Below are 19,334 nucleotides of genomic sequence, written 5' to 3'. Positions count from 1 at the left end.
AAAAAAAACTTCAAATTTGATTCAGTATTTGTTTTAATATAAGTGGGTTTAAATTTAGAAGCAAAAGCAACTTACACTAGACACTAACTAGGCTTTTCTTTTTGCACTATTTCTTTGCCTTAGGTTTTGAAAGTTTAGAATGACATGGAATCAGAGATAGCCTATAATATGCAGTCTACGTGATGTTTATTTCTTAGTTTAGAAGGGTGAACATCGTTTGCTCTTCCCTCTTAGCAGAAAGTTATGTACTATTGACCACTCTACTCCTTCACGTAAACACATTTATGACTTCTAAATTTATACTGAGAACAGGAACTGATTTTGATTTACCACACAAGACTTTCAGATACATTTTCTAGTTGGTGTTGACGTTTAGTCTCGATCCCATGTTATTGTTAATTTTGGTGATGAAAAAGATTAGTTCAAAGTTTACTGGTAGAACTTTAGCAGAAAGCAACAATAAAATTGTATACAACTTGATATTTTGCAAGTACTTATTTCTTGACTGGTTTTCCTCGAGTGGACATCTTAGTTAAAAAATATCTAGAAATGAGTGTTCTTGTAGTTTATGTTGCGATTTTGTTACTTGAATTCTGGTGAGTTAGTTAACGTGTCAAACAGTTAAAGAAGCTAAGAGAATCGAGATATGTCTGCTCTCGGTTCTGTACGCATTAAGCCAATCCTGCTGTTCAGGTGACTGATTTTTCACTGGTTGTTCTCTCTAGTCAGTTGCTGGTAGTTAGAAACGACTATTTGATAATATAATTTACGATAGTGTCATTCTGATCTGAAATACCTTATAAAAGTGCTTCGAACTATGTACCAATGAATTTCCTTCAGTTTTAAAAGATCTCTTATGCAGTCTTCAATTTACAAAGAGAGGACGAGGTTCTAAGGTCGCAACTCCATTGCTACTTTCAGTTTCTCTGAAATATTAAAAACTATTGTCATTGTGGAAAGTAATTCCTGCACTACCAGTTATGGAGTCGCAAGGGTACAATGTAAGTGGGAATAGTTTATTTCTAGCGAAGACTTGCAATAATGTTTTTTTTAATATAAAAGTCGATAACCTACAATATTAATTTTTTATTAGAATTAAGTATCATACTTATTTGCAACCAATACAGGATTAATCAAGTTTCTAAACGACAATGGTTGCTCTAATAATTATTTCTCAGATGTTAAGTAATGTCTTATGCTTCAGATAGTGCATTAAGAGAAATTGTATTTTGAAAAATTGTTTAAAACAATTTATCTGCCACTATTTACACAAATTCTGATAGCAATAAAGAATTTTATTACTAACTAATTAAAATTATGGGCCTATAGATCTTAATTTGGACAAAACGTGCTTCATACAAATTGTCTAATGTAATGACCAACAGATTCTAAAACATTTATTCTTGCCCTAGTGTAACCATTAGTTTATATGATACTAATCACCATTTTAATCTTTAGGTAAAAAGAAATTCTGTACAGCTTGTGACTGATGTTTTATGAAATTCTAACCACCACATCTATCAACTGGATAACCTAACTGCAAGTGGTGCAAATAATTTGCAACTTAACTGAATATACTATACATTCTACCTTGTTATACCTCCTTAGAAAGAGAAAACTTCTATTTTGATCGTATTTTGTTTTGGTTATATTTAATTTGTATTGTTCCTTTGTAGATTATGCAAGTTAAGGAGTGACAAAACACTGCATGATGAACCAAGATTTATTGTTAGTCAAATTCAAACGTTAAAATTTAAGATCCTTAACTAGAACTGATAGTCAACTATTTGTGACACAGGCCAGAGACAAGCAGCAAGTAAATCTAAGTTAATGACATCTGAGAGTTCAGAATTGACATTTTGAAGCCATAAAAATAACGAATAAGCTACACTTTTTGCTGCAATTAAATATGGGAGCTAGAAGCAAATACCATTACCAGACTTATGATTAAGAAGTCATTTTGAACAAGATCCATTTCCTTAACAATATATTGTGCTGTAATAATTGTAACTAACAATACTGTAATAAAATAACAAATCAGGGATCATTATGACAATGCAAAATTGCAGCATGAAATTCTGCAAGTAACTACTTTAGTAACTTACACTACTAGTTTTACACACCCTACTGAATTGCATACTGGCCCATGTTAATTACAAAATAAATCTTAAATAAAGTTTAGTCTCATGTAAAGTTAGGTCTGAATGAATTTGACTAGAAGTTCAACACTAGTCAACTTCCTCAATAGTTGGTCCACCACTGCTACCACCAGAACCTGCTCCTGGGGTAGCACCACCTGGTACTCCACCTGGCATATCACCACTAGGAACACCACCAGCCTGGTAAATCTTGGTTATAATTGGTGTACAAATGGTCTCCAGTTCTTTCTGCTTATGATCAAACTCATCTTTCTCAGCCATCTGGAAAATGAATTCATTAATTAATTTATTATATATATATAAAAGGAAAACTGCCACAAGTTACCACTCAAAACAAAGTTGAACTTTTCAGTCTTATTTTATATTCAAATGTTACAAGTCAGTCACGTATGAAGTTGTAAATATATTCAAGTGCACCATCATCTGTTACTTAATTGAGATTAAGTTCTTTAAATTTTCAGATTTAATTTTATTTAAAAATGCATGTAACTTGTATTGTTAAGTGCATACTGTGAAATTACCACTTATTTTAAGTTTGTAGTAGACTGAGGATATATAATACTGTACAATGTATGTAAAATTACAGAATGTCAGCTGAATTTTAGGGAATCTCATCTAATGAATAAAAAGGTAACCCACACAACATCCAGAGATAATTTAATATTGAGTTGCTCTGAAGTTAGTGTATTAAATGCTATTTAAATCTGGAAACTAGATATTTGACTAGAAACTTGTACAGATTAATCATTAAACTGTTCAGCTTCAAAGAATTAAACTTTAGATGTTAGTAGATCTATAAGGACATTAGATATATTTCTTGGTGAAAAGTGAGCTAGTGAACCAAGTGAGGCCAGCCAAGAAGAGCTAGCTTGCTTTCCCCATCTGAAGAACAGAATTTACTATCCTTGAACTGTTAATAAAAGATTCAGTTCCCTATTAGATACAAGACCCAGTATTGTTTGTAAAACTTGAATACAAGCCATTATTTAAAATAAATGGTAAGTTGTGCATCAATCTCAAACATTGGATTTGATGAAGAAAATGTTTGCATTTGAAAGAAAAATCACATAAGTTGCAGGCTTTAACTCAAAACCAAAAACTCAGATATACAACACGATAAAAGTAATTTGTTTTTAAAATCTCATTTATAATTCAAAATTGTTTAGCTTAAGATTAGTGTCAGAAATAACTAGTTTCTAACAACCCAAATTTCAGACAAGTTTTAATGTTACAAGTTAACAATTCTGACAATTACATACTTTACCCAACCATTAACTTAACCCATACATTTTATTGTACGATTTAAAAATACTGACCCTAAAACTGGATTCATAATTATCCCACATATTATTGCAGATTTCATACAAAAGATAAGTTGATATTAACATGTATTTTGGAAACAAATAACTAAGAAACTTCCAGTCCACACAAAATAAAAAAAATTGATAATGTAATGATAATTAACTGGATACAAAGCAAAAGTATAAAAGGTTGCTCACCTGATTGGTGTCAAGCCACTTTATGGTTTCATCTACCTTATCAAGTACTTTTTTCTTATCATCTTCTGATATTTTGTCTTTAAGTTTTTCATCTTCCATAGTAGATTTCATGTTAAAGCAATAACTCTCGAGGGAGTTCTTAGCCTGGATTCTCTCCTTTTGCTTCTCATCCTCATCTTTATATTTCTCAGCATCCTTAACCATTCTTTCAATTTCGTCTTTAGACAGACGACCTTTATCATTGGTGATTGTGATCTTACTCTCCTTGCCTGTACTTTTGTCCACAGCAGAAACATTCATGATACCATTTGCATCAATGTCAAATGTCACCTCAATCTGTGGCACACCACGAGGTGCAGGAGGAATGCCAGATAATTCAAACTTCCCAAGCAGGTTGTTATCTTTAGTCATAGCACGTTCTCCTTCATAGACCTGGATTAGTACACCTGGTTGGTTGTCAGAGTAAGTTGTGAAAGTCTGGGTCTGACGAGTTGGAATGGTTGTGTTCCTCTTTATCAAAGTTGTCATAACTCCTCCAGCAGTTTCTATTCCTAGTGAAAGAGGAGTCACATCTAGAAGCAGAAGATCTTGAACTTCTTCAGATTTGTCTCCATTTAGAATGGCAGCCTGAAATTAGATGGAAGCAAACAGGTTACTCTAATACATCCCATCCTCTTCAAACAATAAAAAGTTTACTAATAAATCAAAATTCATTTATCACAACTCATTTAATGGATACAGAAAAATTTGAAAGCAAACTCAGCTTAAGAACTACACACTTAAAAATAAAAAAGGCAAGTTTACCTGTACAGCAGCTCCATATGCAACAGCTTCATCAGGATTTATACTTTTGTTAAGTTCTTTGCCATTAAAGAAGTCCTGAAGTAATTTTTGGATTTTAGGAATTCTAGTAGAGCCACCCACTAGAACCAAATCATGAATTTGGCTCTTGTCAAACTTAGCATCTCTTAGTGCTTTTTCTACTGGATCTAAGGTACTGCGGAACAAATCTGCATTCAGTTCTTCAAATCTGGCACGAGTAATGGTAGAGTAGAAGTCGATGCCTTCAAACAAGGAGTCTATTTCAATGCTAAATGAGCAAAATGAAATTATGCAGTTACCAAATGTTTTCCCCAGGAGGGCTGGGTTGGAATTAAAAGCTTTCATTAATTTTTTTCTTTTAGAAACACTAAAACCGCAGTAGATCAAGATTTGGTGTAGAACCAATTTGTTAATTAACTATTCTTAAAAATGTAAAAAGTAAATGTTTTGTTTTCAAACAATCCAAAACATTTGGAAGTTGATTACAAAAATCTGTGCCTAACATTAGAACAATAACTGGCTTGAACCACCTTAGCTCTGTGGTATACTTTTATGCATTAGTAATTTAAAATTATTTATATTCAATTAACTCTTACCAAGAGCTACAGATCAAAAGGCTAAGTCCCCACATTTGTGAACTCAATGTACAGTTGTATTCAACTATTTTAGGATTATTCAAGTTTAGTATGAAATTATAGTACTACACAGTTAATTTATTTTAAAAATAAATATTAAAAACAACCAAAATAAAGGTGTATCATATGGTATGTTGAATGCAGCACTGGTTTAAATTAAACGTTTGTAATGTCAAAGCACAAAAAGGTATAGCTACTTATAAATTATGAACTCAAAATTACCTATATTACAATAAAAGAACATCCTGTCTTATTTGCCGAGATGCATACTGCTACATTTACTAACTCAAACAGTAGCCATGCCTACCTGTCCATTTTTGGGCACTGATGCACTTCTCTAACATGCAAGTAATAAATCAAAAAGGTAAGAACATTTAACCTTTCAAATATATGTAATGAAACTCGTACAAAAATCCAACTGGCAAGGTAAAACTTTAGTGAGCTTAAGGTTGTTTTTCCAAGACTCAAACAACTTAGAAATAACTTACATTTCACACCCTTCACATGCAAAATTTGATAAGACTTACAAATCCTGTGTCAAGCAACAAGCTGATACAAAATTTGTAACAAACTTTATATATATTTCATTTACTGTTTATACCCAAACAGTTCCAAGTAGTAATAATGTAATACGTATAACCACTTAAAATGTGATTATTTAACAAAATAGTCTTTGATGGACATTGTCAGTTTTATATTCTTGTATGTAGTAACATGAGTGCAACTTCTACAAACAGCCTGCCACAGTTGAGAGTCAGTATAAAGATAAAGCTATTCGGTTACAATTCTTTAATTAAAGATTAAACATGCATGCTTTCTACCACTAATATCCAAGACCTTGCAAACTAAGATTATTTTTTAGAAACCATAACATGAAAATTAGCTTTGCACTTGGACTAGGAACAAAAGACTTCATATATTCACAAACATTAAAAAATATTTAGAAAAGTTTAATAATTTTCTGTGTACAAAAGAGTTAATGATTACTAAAGGTTTAGCAAATTTTAAAAAGATACACATACCACATTAAAAGTTACACTTAATGTGTGCCAAAAGGTAAAAAGCATTGTATACCAAGCCAACTGTAAAAGGGGTTGAGTTGAAAAACAGACAAGTTACCTGGCTTGTGTGCTAGAGGACAATGTTCTTTTAGCTCTTTCACAAGCTGTCCTTAATCTCCTGGATGCTCTTTTGTTTGTAGAGAGGTCTTTCTTGTGCTTTCTTTTGAATTCTTGAACAAAGTGGTTAACCATACGATTGTCAAAGTCTTCACCCCCCAAATGTGTATCTCCAGCTGTTGATTTTACTTCAAAGATACCATCTTCAATGGTCAGGATAGAAACATCAAATGTTCCTCCACCAAGGTCAAAGATCAAAACATTTCTTTCTCCTGAACCCTAGAATATTTAATAAAAATTAAAATTCAGTGCAAAGATTTGCTTATATATGAATAAAACTATATAATCAAGGAATTGCATAATTCCATTTGTAAAAGTTGAAATAAATGTAGTCTTACTTTAAATATTTAAATTACCCAGTGAAAGTGTACCTATTAGTAAAAGTTTATACATGTTCACTAAAAACAATTTGTTTCATATAAAAATTTAAACTAACATCTGTATTTTGCCAGATATTGTCCATTCATATTATTGTAATGCAATAAAAAAAATCACAAAATATATAGCAAAACTGAAGTCACATGTACATGTTAAAGTGATCCAAATTTCTTAGAAATGATACAACTAATAGGTGTTAGTTTAATATCAAGCATCTATAATAAACCTACATCTGTTTCATATTACCATGTCACTTACACACTGCAAAAACAAGATTTGTGTGAAACATTGTTTCTGCACAATATTAAAAAATGAGTGATAAATAGAAGTTATGTTGAAATCCTAGTTAAAAATAAATTCTGGATGACATTACAAGTTTTTGGTTTCCATTTCTCATGAGCTGGCTACAAATCTAAATGGTTCACACTAACAAAGAACTGGCTAACTTAGTTTTGTAAATTTGCAATTGTGTATTACAAATTATTTTTTATTAACAGTGCATTAATTCTCGTTATAAAGTTGTCTGGAACGGCAATGGCTTGTTCTAAACCCCAACATTAAGCTGGTGAAGCAGTCTTACTAGACAGTAAACTTGAATCACACAAAATTCAAATTTAAAAAAAAACAATATTTCACTGAATTGTTTTTAACATCTGAAAGTATAGATTATACTAAAGTCACACTCATTGCATTTAAGTTTCATTATGTTCCAATATAAAATCAAGAACTTTGGGAATAATATTTTAAGTTGGTTAAATCCACTTTAATATAGTTTCTGGCAGTTTAGATGTTTGTCAGAATTCAGTCCATGTTCTGTAACAGAAAAGCTCAGGTTCAGAATTGACCTCTTACATCAAGAAAATGCTTTACAATGTTACCTAATCCTAGGTGATAACCCATTATGGTGTTTCATTACTTACAATGTTAATTAACAAAACCTTTTTGTACCATGTACAATTCATGGGGCAATATTAACTCATTTCCACTAATAGTAAGTGTTCACAGTACAGTTTATACGTTGTGCAATTTATTCTCTATGTACATGCTGGGTTATATTAAGTTTAGGTATCATAAGATAATTCTCCATGACTTCACAAAACTTTCAGTTGATAAACAGCACCAGATTTACAGTAGTCCACCAAACTTTTAAAAATGCATCCACAACTTAATTGTAAACAGGAGTTATTGTGCTAGATTTTTTATTCTACAGAGGTTCTAAACTCAACTTCATAAGGTGTATGATAATTTTTAACCCCTACGAGGACCTGCAACTGTATTAAGTCAGCCGACATCTAGATTTGTGGGTACATATCCAAACAAAAGCTTTATCAAATACAATAGTTTAGTCACATTTATACATTAATCTTGTTTTGACTTAAAATCAACCAAGTTATATGCACCAGGCTTTCATTTATAGCTTTAGCATATATTTTCTATTTAGTGAATTTAGTAATCTAGTATTAATGTTACAAGTTATGGCTAAATCATAATACACCAGTGTCTTTGGTGTTCATGCTCTTACCTTTTTGTCAAGTCCATATGCAATTGCTGCAGCTGTTGGTTCATTAATAATACGCAAAACATTCATAGCAGCAATTGTACCTGCATCTTTAGTTGCCTGACGCTGCGAGTCGTTAAAATAGGCTGGAACAGTGATTACTACATTTGTTACAGTTTTCCCAAGGTAAGCTTCAGCCACCTCTTTCATTTTGGTAAGAACCATTGAAGAGATTTCCTCTGGATAGAATGTTTTCATCTCCCCCTTATATTCAACCTGTATTTTTGGTTTACCACTATCATTGACAACATCAAATGGCCAGTGTTTCATGTCTGAAGCAACAGTTGGATCATCCCATTTCCGACCAATAAGTCGTTTAGCATCTGTTAATAAAAGAAAAAAATCTTATTCCATTCCTGTCACAGTCAGTACAACTAGTCGAGACATTTGTTGTGAAATATAAATTTCAAAATTTCTAACTTCCATAAGTACTCAGAAAAATTAAAGTACTTGAAACAACAAAAATGCATGTAGTATATAAGGTATGTACTGATGCTTTCTAAGCAGTAGTATGATTACAACAAAAACTTCCTCCATGACCAATCTGGCACAAATTTGCTATTAAAAGGGAGTCTGCAGCATCTTTTCTAGAAAGATGCTTGATCCATGGCAGATAGGAAGTTCATTAAAATATAAAAGTTATTGATATTTAAACAAAAGCTTGTCATCAGTACATAAAATATTTCTGAAAACCAATTCTGTAACTACATTTACAGAAACAACCAACTACTCTGGTATTAACCTCTCTCAAACTTACCAAAAACTGTGTTCTGTGGATTCATGGCTACCTGATTTTTGGCTGCATCACCAATTAAACGTTCTGTATCTGTGAATGCTACATAGCTAGGAGTGGTTCTATTCCCTTGATCATTGGCAATTATTTCAACTTTACCATGTTGAAACACTCCCACACATGAATAGGTTGTTCCAAGATCAATACCAATTGCTGGTGTTTTGGCCATGTTTCTAGAAGAAACATAGTACATACAAGAGTACAACAATATTACAAACTACACACAACACTTAAAACTTAAGTTAGTCAACATTAGTTAAAATGTGATAAAAGTTTGCAATCCACCACTACCACAAGTTTACTCTATTCCACTTAAAAAGTGGGCATGTGAAAATAAGGACAGCTTATTAAAATGTTCCCTTTTTACCAGATTTAAGAAAAGCACTAATAAATACAAGAAGTCAAAATACTAATTAAAAGACATGAAAAAGGTAAAAAATGGCTGGCATACCACACTATTGCACAAGTTTATCAACATTATGAAATTGAGCCAGATTTGTTAAGTCCAACTCTTTGGGTTAAATAATTTGATGTTCTAGTTATACTACTTGTAATTCCCCAAAATTAAATATTCATTTGCAGACAAAACTATAAAGTAACATATTTGTTAAAACAAATTAAAACAAAACCTTACAATCTATCTTTATAGTAAGTTGCATCCTGTATCCTGCAATCCACCACCCATAACTTATTTACTAGCAACAGTAATACTAATACACCTTTCAAAGCAACCACAGCAAGATAGTTTAGTCTAGCTTAAAACATTAAAAACTCACTTTTTACATATAATTAACAAATCTATCATACAAAAAACACTGTTGTCTTTCTATGCCAAATAATTGATAATATTAGATAAAAAACACAAGAATCAGTATCGAAATATTGGTATAGAAACAAAATGGCACCGTGTAAAAACGTTTGCTATCTTTCGCCCTTAAAGAGGGCAATTTGAACAAAGGGTCAGTTGTATGCGTTCATGAATTTTGTATCAAACATTATCACACCGGTATACTATCCATCGAAAAATCACAACAGATCGAACACAAACATCAAAAACGCTTTTTTGTTGTTGTTTCACAAGATTATTTAAAAACATTACACCGCTAAATCTGCACATAATTCTAAATTGAAAAAAACAAAATTTAGTATGTAGCTCTACAGCGGTGCCATGAAGAGAATTTTCTTTAATATACCTCACTACTAATCACAATTATCTACAAATTCCCTTTACATACAAATATACATACCCAACGTTTATATTTCTTACCAATGTTTCTTTGTTCACTATTTCGATCCTCAACCAACCTTCGCTACACCAACAAAAGTTCCAAGATCTACTATCGCGCCCCTTTGCCGATCAGTTTTGTATGTCTAGTGTAAACGGATATGACGCAAACCTAGAACGTTCTCGAACATAATATATATATATATCAATGCGCATGCTCTATTAGCACTTAGTAATGTACTCCGAAACCATTCCTGACATTCGTGGAATTGAATGTAGGTACGTGTGGAGTTGTTAAAACACACCTACATATACGAAATACATTTAAGATTTGTTATTTGTTTTAAAGTCTGTCTTTTTCAAACAACGGAAATTTAATGTATGTTTTTGTGGGTTGTTGTTTTAGTTTATCTTATCCTTCAAGAAATGGAGAAGAAAGTTGCACGCTTCAACTTTTAGGCACAACGAAGCTAATCAAATAATTTTATTGAATTTGTTTTCTGTAATGGTAATATTATTTGGATAATTAATGTTCATACCCGAGTGGCACAATAAAAAACTGGAGTTTTTAATTTTGTTTGTTTGTTTTGAATTTCGCGCAAAGCTACTCGAGAGCTATCTGCGCTAGCCGTCTCTAATTTAGCAGTGTAAGATCAGAGGGAAGGCAGCTAGTCATCACCACCCACCGCCAACTCTTGGGCTACTCTTTTACCAATGAATAGTGGGATTGACCGTAACATTATAACGGACCCACGGCTGAAAGGGTGAGTATGTTTGGTGCGACTGGGATTCGAACCCGCGACCCTCGGATTACGAGTCGAATACCTTAACACGCTTGACCATGCCGGGCATATGGAGTTTTTAAAGGTTTAAATTTTCTTTACTAGTATGAAATGTTATTTATTGTAGATTTCTAATTGTTTATTTGTCCGCTATAAACAAATGTAGCATAATTAGTATAGAACAAATTATTAAAATTCACAAAAAAAAGAACAGAGTTACATGAATAGTTCTAATTTATATGCTTTTTGGATATATCTCCAGCAGCCCAGAATGGCCAGGTGGGGTAAAGCGTTCGACTCGTAATCTGAGGATCGCGGGCTCGAAATTTTGTGTTTAATTCAAACCTCCATCAACAACATGTTTTTAATGAAGAGCTTCGTGCGAAGTTTTAAATTTGGAAATTGCTTTTATAAGTATTTTCAACAATGGAACCTGCAGCGTATATTATTATATGTTTTAAACACAAAATAATACATTGGCTTACTATTTTTGTTTTTCCCGAAATGCTTGAGAAGTATGATAACAATTGTGATCATGTAATACTACATGTCATCATTGCTTCAATTTTTACCCGCAATTCAAAAAAGGTATACAAATTTGTGCAAAGATCTACTGCTAGTGTTATTTATAGTAGGTACGGTTAAGTTATTGTGAAAGTTGTGTTATCTTGAAATATAGTCCCAAAAGAAATGAACAGAGTAAGTTCAATTTTTTTGTAGATGCACAGTGTTGGCTGTATTTCTACTTAGCATCAGTTCATCAGTCATATTGTAATATGTTAAACAAATTAGCTTATCTAATTTAGTGATAAATAGTTAATGGCGCAGCTACCGAGAAATAATGTTTCGAGATGACTCATTTTCTTCACAAAAAATTATTGCTAGCGACAAAGAACATTTGACCATTCCATTGTAATTAAAACTTAATTATTCATTGTCTTAAACTACTTTTGTTTTTGGTTTTATATTATGCAGGCAGAAAATAACTTAAAACTAAAACACGTTTTACGACTTATCAACTTCAAGGATATCGAGAACACTTCTAGCTACTAGATCACTTTAGACGTCCAAAAGATGGCAAAAAAAGGAAATTTCTATGCAAAGCTTCAAAATTTATTTTCAAATAAAAAAAATGATCACAAATTATTAAGTCTAAACCGAAAAAGTCATAGCTTAGAAAAAACATCGGGGCCTCTTTAATCAAATGTCAGATAAATATACCGTTTATATTTATTTATTCATTAAGCTGTATGGGATATCCGAAAATACTATTGGCGCTGTTGTGGGTAACCTGCGAGTCTATTATGCTCCATTAGGGTCATCTTGAACACATCCCTGTGTCCTAAAATAAAAATTATCAGAATAATACATTTAGTTTTTACTATCGTTAACACTATGTGTAAATGACAACAGCTGTTTATGTACAGGTATTGCTTTGTTTTCCATTTCGCGCAAAGCTACTCAAGGGTTATCTGCGCTAGCCGTCCCTAATTTAGCAGTGTAAGAGTAGAGGGAAGGCAGCTAGTCATCACCACCCACTGCCAACTCTTGGCCTACACTTTTACCAGCGAATAGTGGGATTGATCGTATCATTATAACGCCCACACGGCTGAAAGGGTGAGCATGTTTGATATGACGGGAATTCGAACACGATACCGTCGGATTATGAGTCGCGTACCTAAACCACCTGGCCATGCCAGGCCTTGTACAGGTATATACATACACATAGATTTTATTTTGCCGGTAGAAATTTCTATTCGTTGCAAATTTCTATTCTGTTAATCATCCGTTATTGACAAATTTTAATGCAATTAATATAGAACAAAGTCTTAAAATTATGTTTAAAAAATGAATGGTTCTAATTTGTGTGGTTTGTTTGGTTGTTGTTTTTTTCTACCCAACGTATTGCCATTAGTCTGAACTAATAATGATACTTGAAATCAATTTTAGGTTTAAAAAAACATGTTAAATTTTTATCACAAACATTAGACTCATAAATTTTGGCACTTTATCTACTTTAAGCATATCCCCCTTTACTGCCATACTGCGGATTTATAACGCTAGAAACCTTGTTTTTACATTCTCACGCACATAGCCCATTGCGTAGCGTAACTACAAGCAAATTATTTCAGTGTCTAAACCGTAATTTTGATATTATATGAAGTAATTAGAAAAATACATTCTGGTATGTGTAAAATATTGGTGGATGTTTGAAGTCTTTTTCTTATTTTTTATACAATATTCATTAAAATCATCAGAAAAGAAAGTTATTCATATTATATGCTTCATATTTTAGCTTAGTTTTATTTAAATATATTATGTTTGGCTTATAACCAGTAAAGCAGTGTTGCAGTCTTTGAGAGACGCATGTATGACCCATGAATTATATTAGATTGCCTGTCACTGTCATAATTTTAGAGACCGATTGTCTAACCCTCTTTGTCAGTTTTCTAAAGTAGTGAAATTGTGAACGTTTGGGAAAGGTTATGATAAAAATGTCATGATTATAGCATCTGATATAATAATACTTGAAATTTTCTTAATGTTTATCACTTTGTGAATTGCTTAATCTCTGATGTTAGCCTGGTTTCCTAGATGTTGATGTAAGAACTGACGAAACTAGCTTGCCTGAGTTTGTTTTTACAGAAGAAACGCAATATATTCTGTTTATGTTAGATAATTAGTGGTATCCTTAATATATCCTGAAACCAGTTAATAATTTGTTTTCGGAAAAGTGCAGTAGTTTAAATACATGAGTGTGTAAGTGTGTGTCGGTGTGTTTTCTTTCAACGCCACATCAAGCTATATGCTGAGTCCACCGAAGGGAATCGAAGCGCTGATTTTAGCGTTGTAAATCCGTAGACTTACCGCTGTACTAGCGAGGGTCGTAAATACATGAACGTAACGATAAAAGTATTGGTCGAGTTTGTCACTCATAGTAGCAGTAATAGTCAGAAGTTATTTGTTAAACCTCCGCTCAACCTTGGTATGCATGATAGAATAGCACTATAGAAATTATGCGGATGAAATAAATTGTACCTATAATTGGACACACGAATACTTTCCAGTATTATTTATAATATCTTTATGAAAAATTATCTGCATTCAGTTTCAGGATACTTACTTTAAATTAGCTCCATATTTTAAATAAAAAGTGCTTTTTTAAGATACATTACTCTTGTGACTGTCTGTGCCTATTATGTAGGAAATATCTATCAATTAATAACATTAGTTCATGGCAAAACAATTATGTCTTAGAATTAACAAAAACATTTAACTTATTGAAGTTGATGTGAACAGTGCAATTTATAAAATATGATAAATGCAAAGCTATTTCTAGTTAACATCTAAGAAATCCAACGCATAGTGATTTAATAGTTCTGAGCGTTCAATCTATATAATTGATTTAAACTCTCCAGATTAAATCAAATGTTTCTGAGAAAAGAGACATGATTTCTTTTAGTGAGACTTCTCAGGGATTTTGAAGCTGCACCATATAAAAGGATCAACTTAGTCTCTGTTTATCACAAACAAAGTGGCATACAAATCGCCGGACAACATAATGTTCTCTTTTCGTTACAGCAGCAAAATAGAGCTTGTTGTAGAGGAAAAGTCTTTACCGTGAACAATAATTTTGGGGGTAAAAGCATTTAAAGGTGAGTAAATTTACAGGTATAATCATAAGGCCTTACGCGAAGTAGCCAAGAAGTTCTCGTTCTAACTTGGCTAAAACATTTCCAATAAACATTGACAACTACGTAGAGGTTTAAAAACACTAGGGTTGTTTCTGACTGATTCGTGGGGCTAAGACTGCGTTAATATATATGTATTCACACGAACATATGTATGTACATATACCGTAAATTCCGGCGTATAAGTCGACGTGGCGTATAAGTCGAGGTCTATAAGTTTGGCCTAAAAAATCATGATTTTGACATGTACCTGCCGTATAAGTCGACCCCCTTCTCTGGCTCAAATCGCTTGGTCGGAATATTTCAGTCGGCATCAGCGGCGAGGTGTAGCTAAGGAAGTGATATTCAATAATCAACTGCGTCATCAGCAGACTTTGTCAGACGGCGCCATTTTCAAGAATTCTTATTATCCGCTGTGACTAGCTACGCCTCGCCTCTGGTCGGCATAAAAATGACAGATTTGCACTTTACAATAGAGAGCAAAAGTTCTGTCACTACGTGTTCTGAGAATTCATTTTTGCTGACTCATTCGTGCGCTTCGCCGCGCTTTAACTCACGTGACGTTTCGTTTGCCAAAGTAAAGTGAGAAATCTGCGTTGATTGGCCAACATGACATGCTTGCTCGACAAATAAGGCTTTCACTAAAAGAAGAAGTGTCACGTTTTATGCACCTTACGGTATTCCTGTCTAGACAAATTTATTGATTTTCTTTTATCTGGTGTGTCTAACCTTGCTACGCTTAGCTAGGAAATTAGCTGACCAATCGGCTCTGAATGAATTTTTAACTGTCTATCCAGTTTCAATTTCCAGTTTCAAAATGTCAGTTACAAATTTCAGTGACAAATTTTTTAAATAATTATAAATCGTTAAACAAGCAAGATGTCCAGTCAACCACGAAGAAGGATGAAATATGATGCAGCATTCAAGATAAAAGTCGTTCAAGCAGCCAAAGACAGTAGCAACAGCGCAGCAGCTCGGCACTATTGCATAAGTGAAAAATTGGTCAGAGATTGGATGAAGGCAGAAAACACTATCAAAGAATTGCCCTTAACCAAATGTGCGAATCGTGGTCAAAATCAAGAAAAATGGCCAAGATTAGAGAAGGAAATAGCGACATGGGTGTTATCTGAACGTCAATGTATCAGAATCGTAACAAGAGCCCTTATCCGACTGAAAGCTTTACAATGGGCAGCTAAGAATAAAGAAGACAGCATGGATTTTAAGGCAACAGTCAGTTGGTGTTCTCGTTTTATGCATCGTCATGATCTGGTCATTCGTCAAAAGACAAAAATTGCTCAACAGCTACCGAAAGATTTGGACTACAAGATCACGCAATTCCAGACCTTCGTCATTAATCAAAGAAAACGAAATGAATACGATATGGCTCACAATGGAAATATGGACGAAACGCCCATGTTTTTTGATGTCGTCGGCAACACTACAATTAACAAAAAAGGAGAAAAGACAGTTCTGGTGAAGACCACAGGGCACGAAAAACAATACTTCACCGTCGTATTGGCCTGCCTCGCCGATGTAACGAAACTGCCGCCTATGATAATATTTAAAAGAAAAACGATGCCAAAAGACAAGTTTCCGCCAGGAGTCGTGGTTCATGTACAAGAAAAAGGATGGATGGACGATAGTGGATGTGTCAAATGGATTAACGAAGTGTGGGCCCGTCGGCCAGGCGCCATGCTTAAACCCAAATCGTTGTTAGTGTGGGACATGTTCAAGTCACATTTAACGGATACTACGAAAAAAGCATTAAAATCGAAAAAAACAGATATGGCGGTGATTCCAGGTGGATTAACATCTGTACTGCAACCTCTGGATGTATCGTTAAATAAACCATTTAAGGATTCTATGCGCAACAAGTGGAATGAGTGGATGGCATCGGGTCAAAAAACTTACACTGCCGCCAGAAATATGCGTGCTGCATCTTTGCCTACAGTGTGTCAGTGGGTAAAAGATTCCTGGGACTCTATTGATCTAAAAATCGTTGTCAACTCATTCAAAAAATGCTCAATTACCAATGCGATGGACGGTATGGAGGATGATATGTTATGGGAAGAGGATGACAATATCCCCTCATCATCAGTGGAGCATGACATTATTCCAGAAGAGGATCCTTACGATAACCATTTGAATGGTGAGAAATGGGACTTTGTGTTTGATCGATCTCATGTTGAGTAGGATTACTAGTATTTTACTATTTTATAAATAAATACCTATATGTCATTTCATGTAATTTTGATTTGCGATGGTTTTCTCGAATCTGAATTTACTAGAATTCATGTCATGAAAAACGTCACCGCCGTATAAGTCGAGGATGGATTTTTAAACTTGAAATTTGGTGTTAAATTTTCGACTTATACGCCGGAATTTACGGTAATAATTGTTTTTTGGTAACGCACGGTTCGTCTGTGTCGCGTAGCAACAAAATTGATCTAACGTTAAGTGCGTATATAGCACTTTTAACGTTCACCGGAACTAGTTTCATTTCCACCTATTTAGGAAGTTTCATTTTTTCATTTTTGCATATACTGAAGTTCTTGGTGAATTTTAAAAACATCTAAGTTAGAGCTTAGTGATTATAATTTGTATGCTTTTATTAGGTTTTCATGAAATTCTTCAGTATTATTATTACTCTTTTTATAAAGCATCTCTCCTATTTCTCCCAAAGGTCTTACCGTTAGTCGTAACTAATAATAATGTTTGAAATTATTGTTTACATTTAAATTTTGTGATTGAATTTTTATCATAAACCTTAGGTTTATTGGTTAGAGGTGTTTCACCTTTTTTTGAGGAGTTTAAACAATAATCTTTCGAACATATAACGTAATTAGGAAAATATGTTCGGCTATGTTTCAAATATACATGGATTTGTAAAATCTTCCACTTACCACACAGTTACTTGAGGAATGCATCTTCAAGAAGTATATTAGTAGGATACACTTCAACAATTTCTGCTAGAACGTTTTGGATCAAGGTTTGTTTGATTGATAATAAGATTATGATCGTCAGGCCTAGGACTTCTATTGTCTAGAATTGTTTATTACTGCCCCATAAAATTGATCTAATATATAGCACAGATAGTGTATGTTGCTAACGCCTTAACAATTAAAAATTTCAACTTGTAACAAATTATGTAATTTGGTGTGCCGATAAAGCAATAAACTGTTAACATCGTGCCTATAAGAAGTATTTAGAATTCAATAGTTGTTTTTTTAGGCACAAATTTGAAGACAACATTAAAAAAATGCATTCATTGTCATTTATGGCTTTTCCTAAACGTTGTTTAGTGTAGTGTAACAACTGAACGCTACTAAAATGTATCCCATTTACAGGAAATAAAAATTATTTATCTAATGTATATATATATATATATATATATATATATATTGGAGAGTGTAGTTGATTTTTTTTTTTTACTTTCTCAATGTGTAATTGTTATTCTTTTAGAGGAAAAAAAGGGGGAGGGAATTTGTTGAACAAAGTTGGCTTTAAGAATGGAGGGGATCCCGGGGGATCTCTCAGACAAAACTAGTATATATTGTAACGGATGTGTATTGAGCAAGTCCCGCCTGTTTTCTAAATTTGTGGAATATTCTTGAGAATAAGAACTTTCTACAATCTTGCGTGATTTGTATAAAAGTAGCTAGACGAGGGACACCAATAAAATATTGTTGGTCAGCTGTAGTCAGTAAATTATAAGCCTCGGAAACTATAATTGTGATTAACGCTTGTTAATCGGAAAACTACAGACATTTGACCAGGAACGTTTATAGAGGCAAACCAATTTAGCTAACATAAGCGAGGTGTGACAATATCAATTCAGAATTAACCTGCTCGTTGTGGACGTAGATCTTAAGAAAATATTCAATTCTAGACAGTATAAGACTCAATATTGTTTGTAAAATTACTGTGCAGAAATCATCATTTGTTATAAATACTCGTAATAACTGTTATTATAAATTGTTTTTTGTCTGTTTTTTTGGATATTAAAATGCATCTGTGTTAAGAAAGAAACTTGTGTGTATCAATCTTGTTGTTAAATATCATAAACTTAATACAATTAACATTGAATTAACTTCTAAATTAAAATCAAAATTTCCGGTTATTTCAAAAAATAATACGTAATCTACATAACATAATAACTCAATTATTCGTCTGAAATAAATTACAATACGTGAAATGTAACAAGTGGAGTGACAGTTTGTCTTACAGTCGTGTCCCACGCTGGAACAGCGGTAAGTCTTCAGATTTACAACGCTCAACTCAGGGGTTCGATTCCTCTCGGTGGACACAGCAGATAGCCCCATGTGGCTTTGCTATGAGAAAACACACTTACAGTCGTTTTGAAGTAAATTTATTTTGTTAGCTAAGTTAGATTTTCAAAGCTTTCGCGTACTTTACGTAGATTAAAGTATGATTATTTTAATTTGAGTTCATTTTTATGTTGTGGCTTCATTTTACTCAGTTTTGCTTATAAGAGGGAAGCACATGGACCAACAGGATTGCGTCCAACATGACCAGGTGGGTATGGCACTCGAGTCTCACACTAAGAGTCGCGAGCTAGAATTCCCATTTCACTAAACATACTCGCAGTTTCA

At 33.2% G+C, this 19,334-nt stretch overlaps 1 protein-coding gene across 3 annotated transcripts; it reads right to left on the bottom strand.

Annotated features, from left to right (window-relative positions):
- Positions 1-1,705: 1,705 nt before the first annotated feature.
- On the bottom strand, positions 1,706-10,424 carry LOC143232695 (heat shock 70 kDa protein cognate 4-like). Of its 3 annotated transcripts, none has more exons than XM_076468429.1 (7): positions 10,290-10,424; positions 8,987-9,195; positions 8,194-8,552; positions 6,235-6,512; positions 4,463-4,748; positions 3,659-4,285; positions 1,706-2,420 (listed from the first exon to the last, which is right to left on the bottom strand). In XM_076468429.1, the coding sequence occupies exons 2-7, from the start codon at positions 9,189-9,191 to the stop codon at positions 2,229-2,231; spliced, it is 1,947 nt and encodes a 648-aa protein (XP_076324544.1). In that variant the 5' UTR covers positions 9,192-9,195; positions 10,290-10,424; the 3' UTR covers positions 1,706-2,228. The 3 variants fall into 3 exon arrangements, with proteins under 3 accessions (XP_076324544.1, XP_076324545.1, XP_076324546.1); XM_076468430.1 differs by having other exon boundaries at positions 10,270-10,421; XM_076468431.1 differs by lacking the exon at positions 8,987-9,195 and having other exon boundaries at positions 10,290-10,356.
- Between the last annotated feature and the right edge of the window lie 8,910 nt (positions 10,425-19,334).

Source organism: Tachypleus tridentatus, chromosome 11 (genome assembly GCF_004210375.1).
Source record: "Tachypleus tridentatus isolate NWPU-2018 chromosome 11, ASM421037v1, whole genome shotgun sequence".
Lineage (NCBI taxonomy): Eukaryota > Metazoa > Arthropoda > Merostomata > Xiphosura > Limulidae > Tachypleus > Tachypleus tridentatus.
Note: the sequence above shows the minus strand (reverse complement) of the source record. Positions and strands in the feature narration are given on the sequence as shown.

Coding starts and splice junctions, on each gene's coding strand:
- LOC143232695 (XM_076468429.1), bottom strand. CDS start 9,191: ATGGCCAAAACACCAGCAATTGGTATTGATCTTGGAACAACCTATTCA. Junction 8,553..8,986: donor TCCACAGAACACAGTTTTTG/GTAAGTTTGAGA, acceptor TTTTATTAACAG/ATGCTAAACGACTTATTGGT. Junction 6,513..8,193: donor CATATGGACTTGACAAAAAG/GTAAGAGCATGA, acceptor TAAATATTCTAG/GGTTCAGGAGAAAGAAATGT.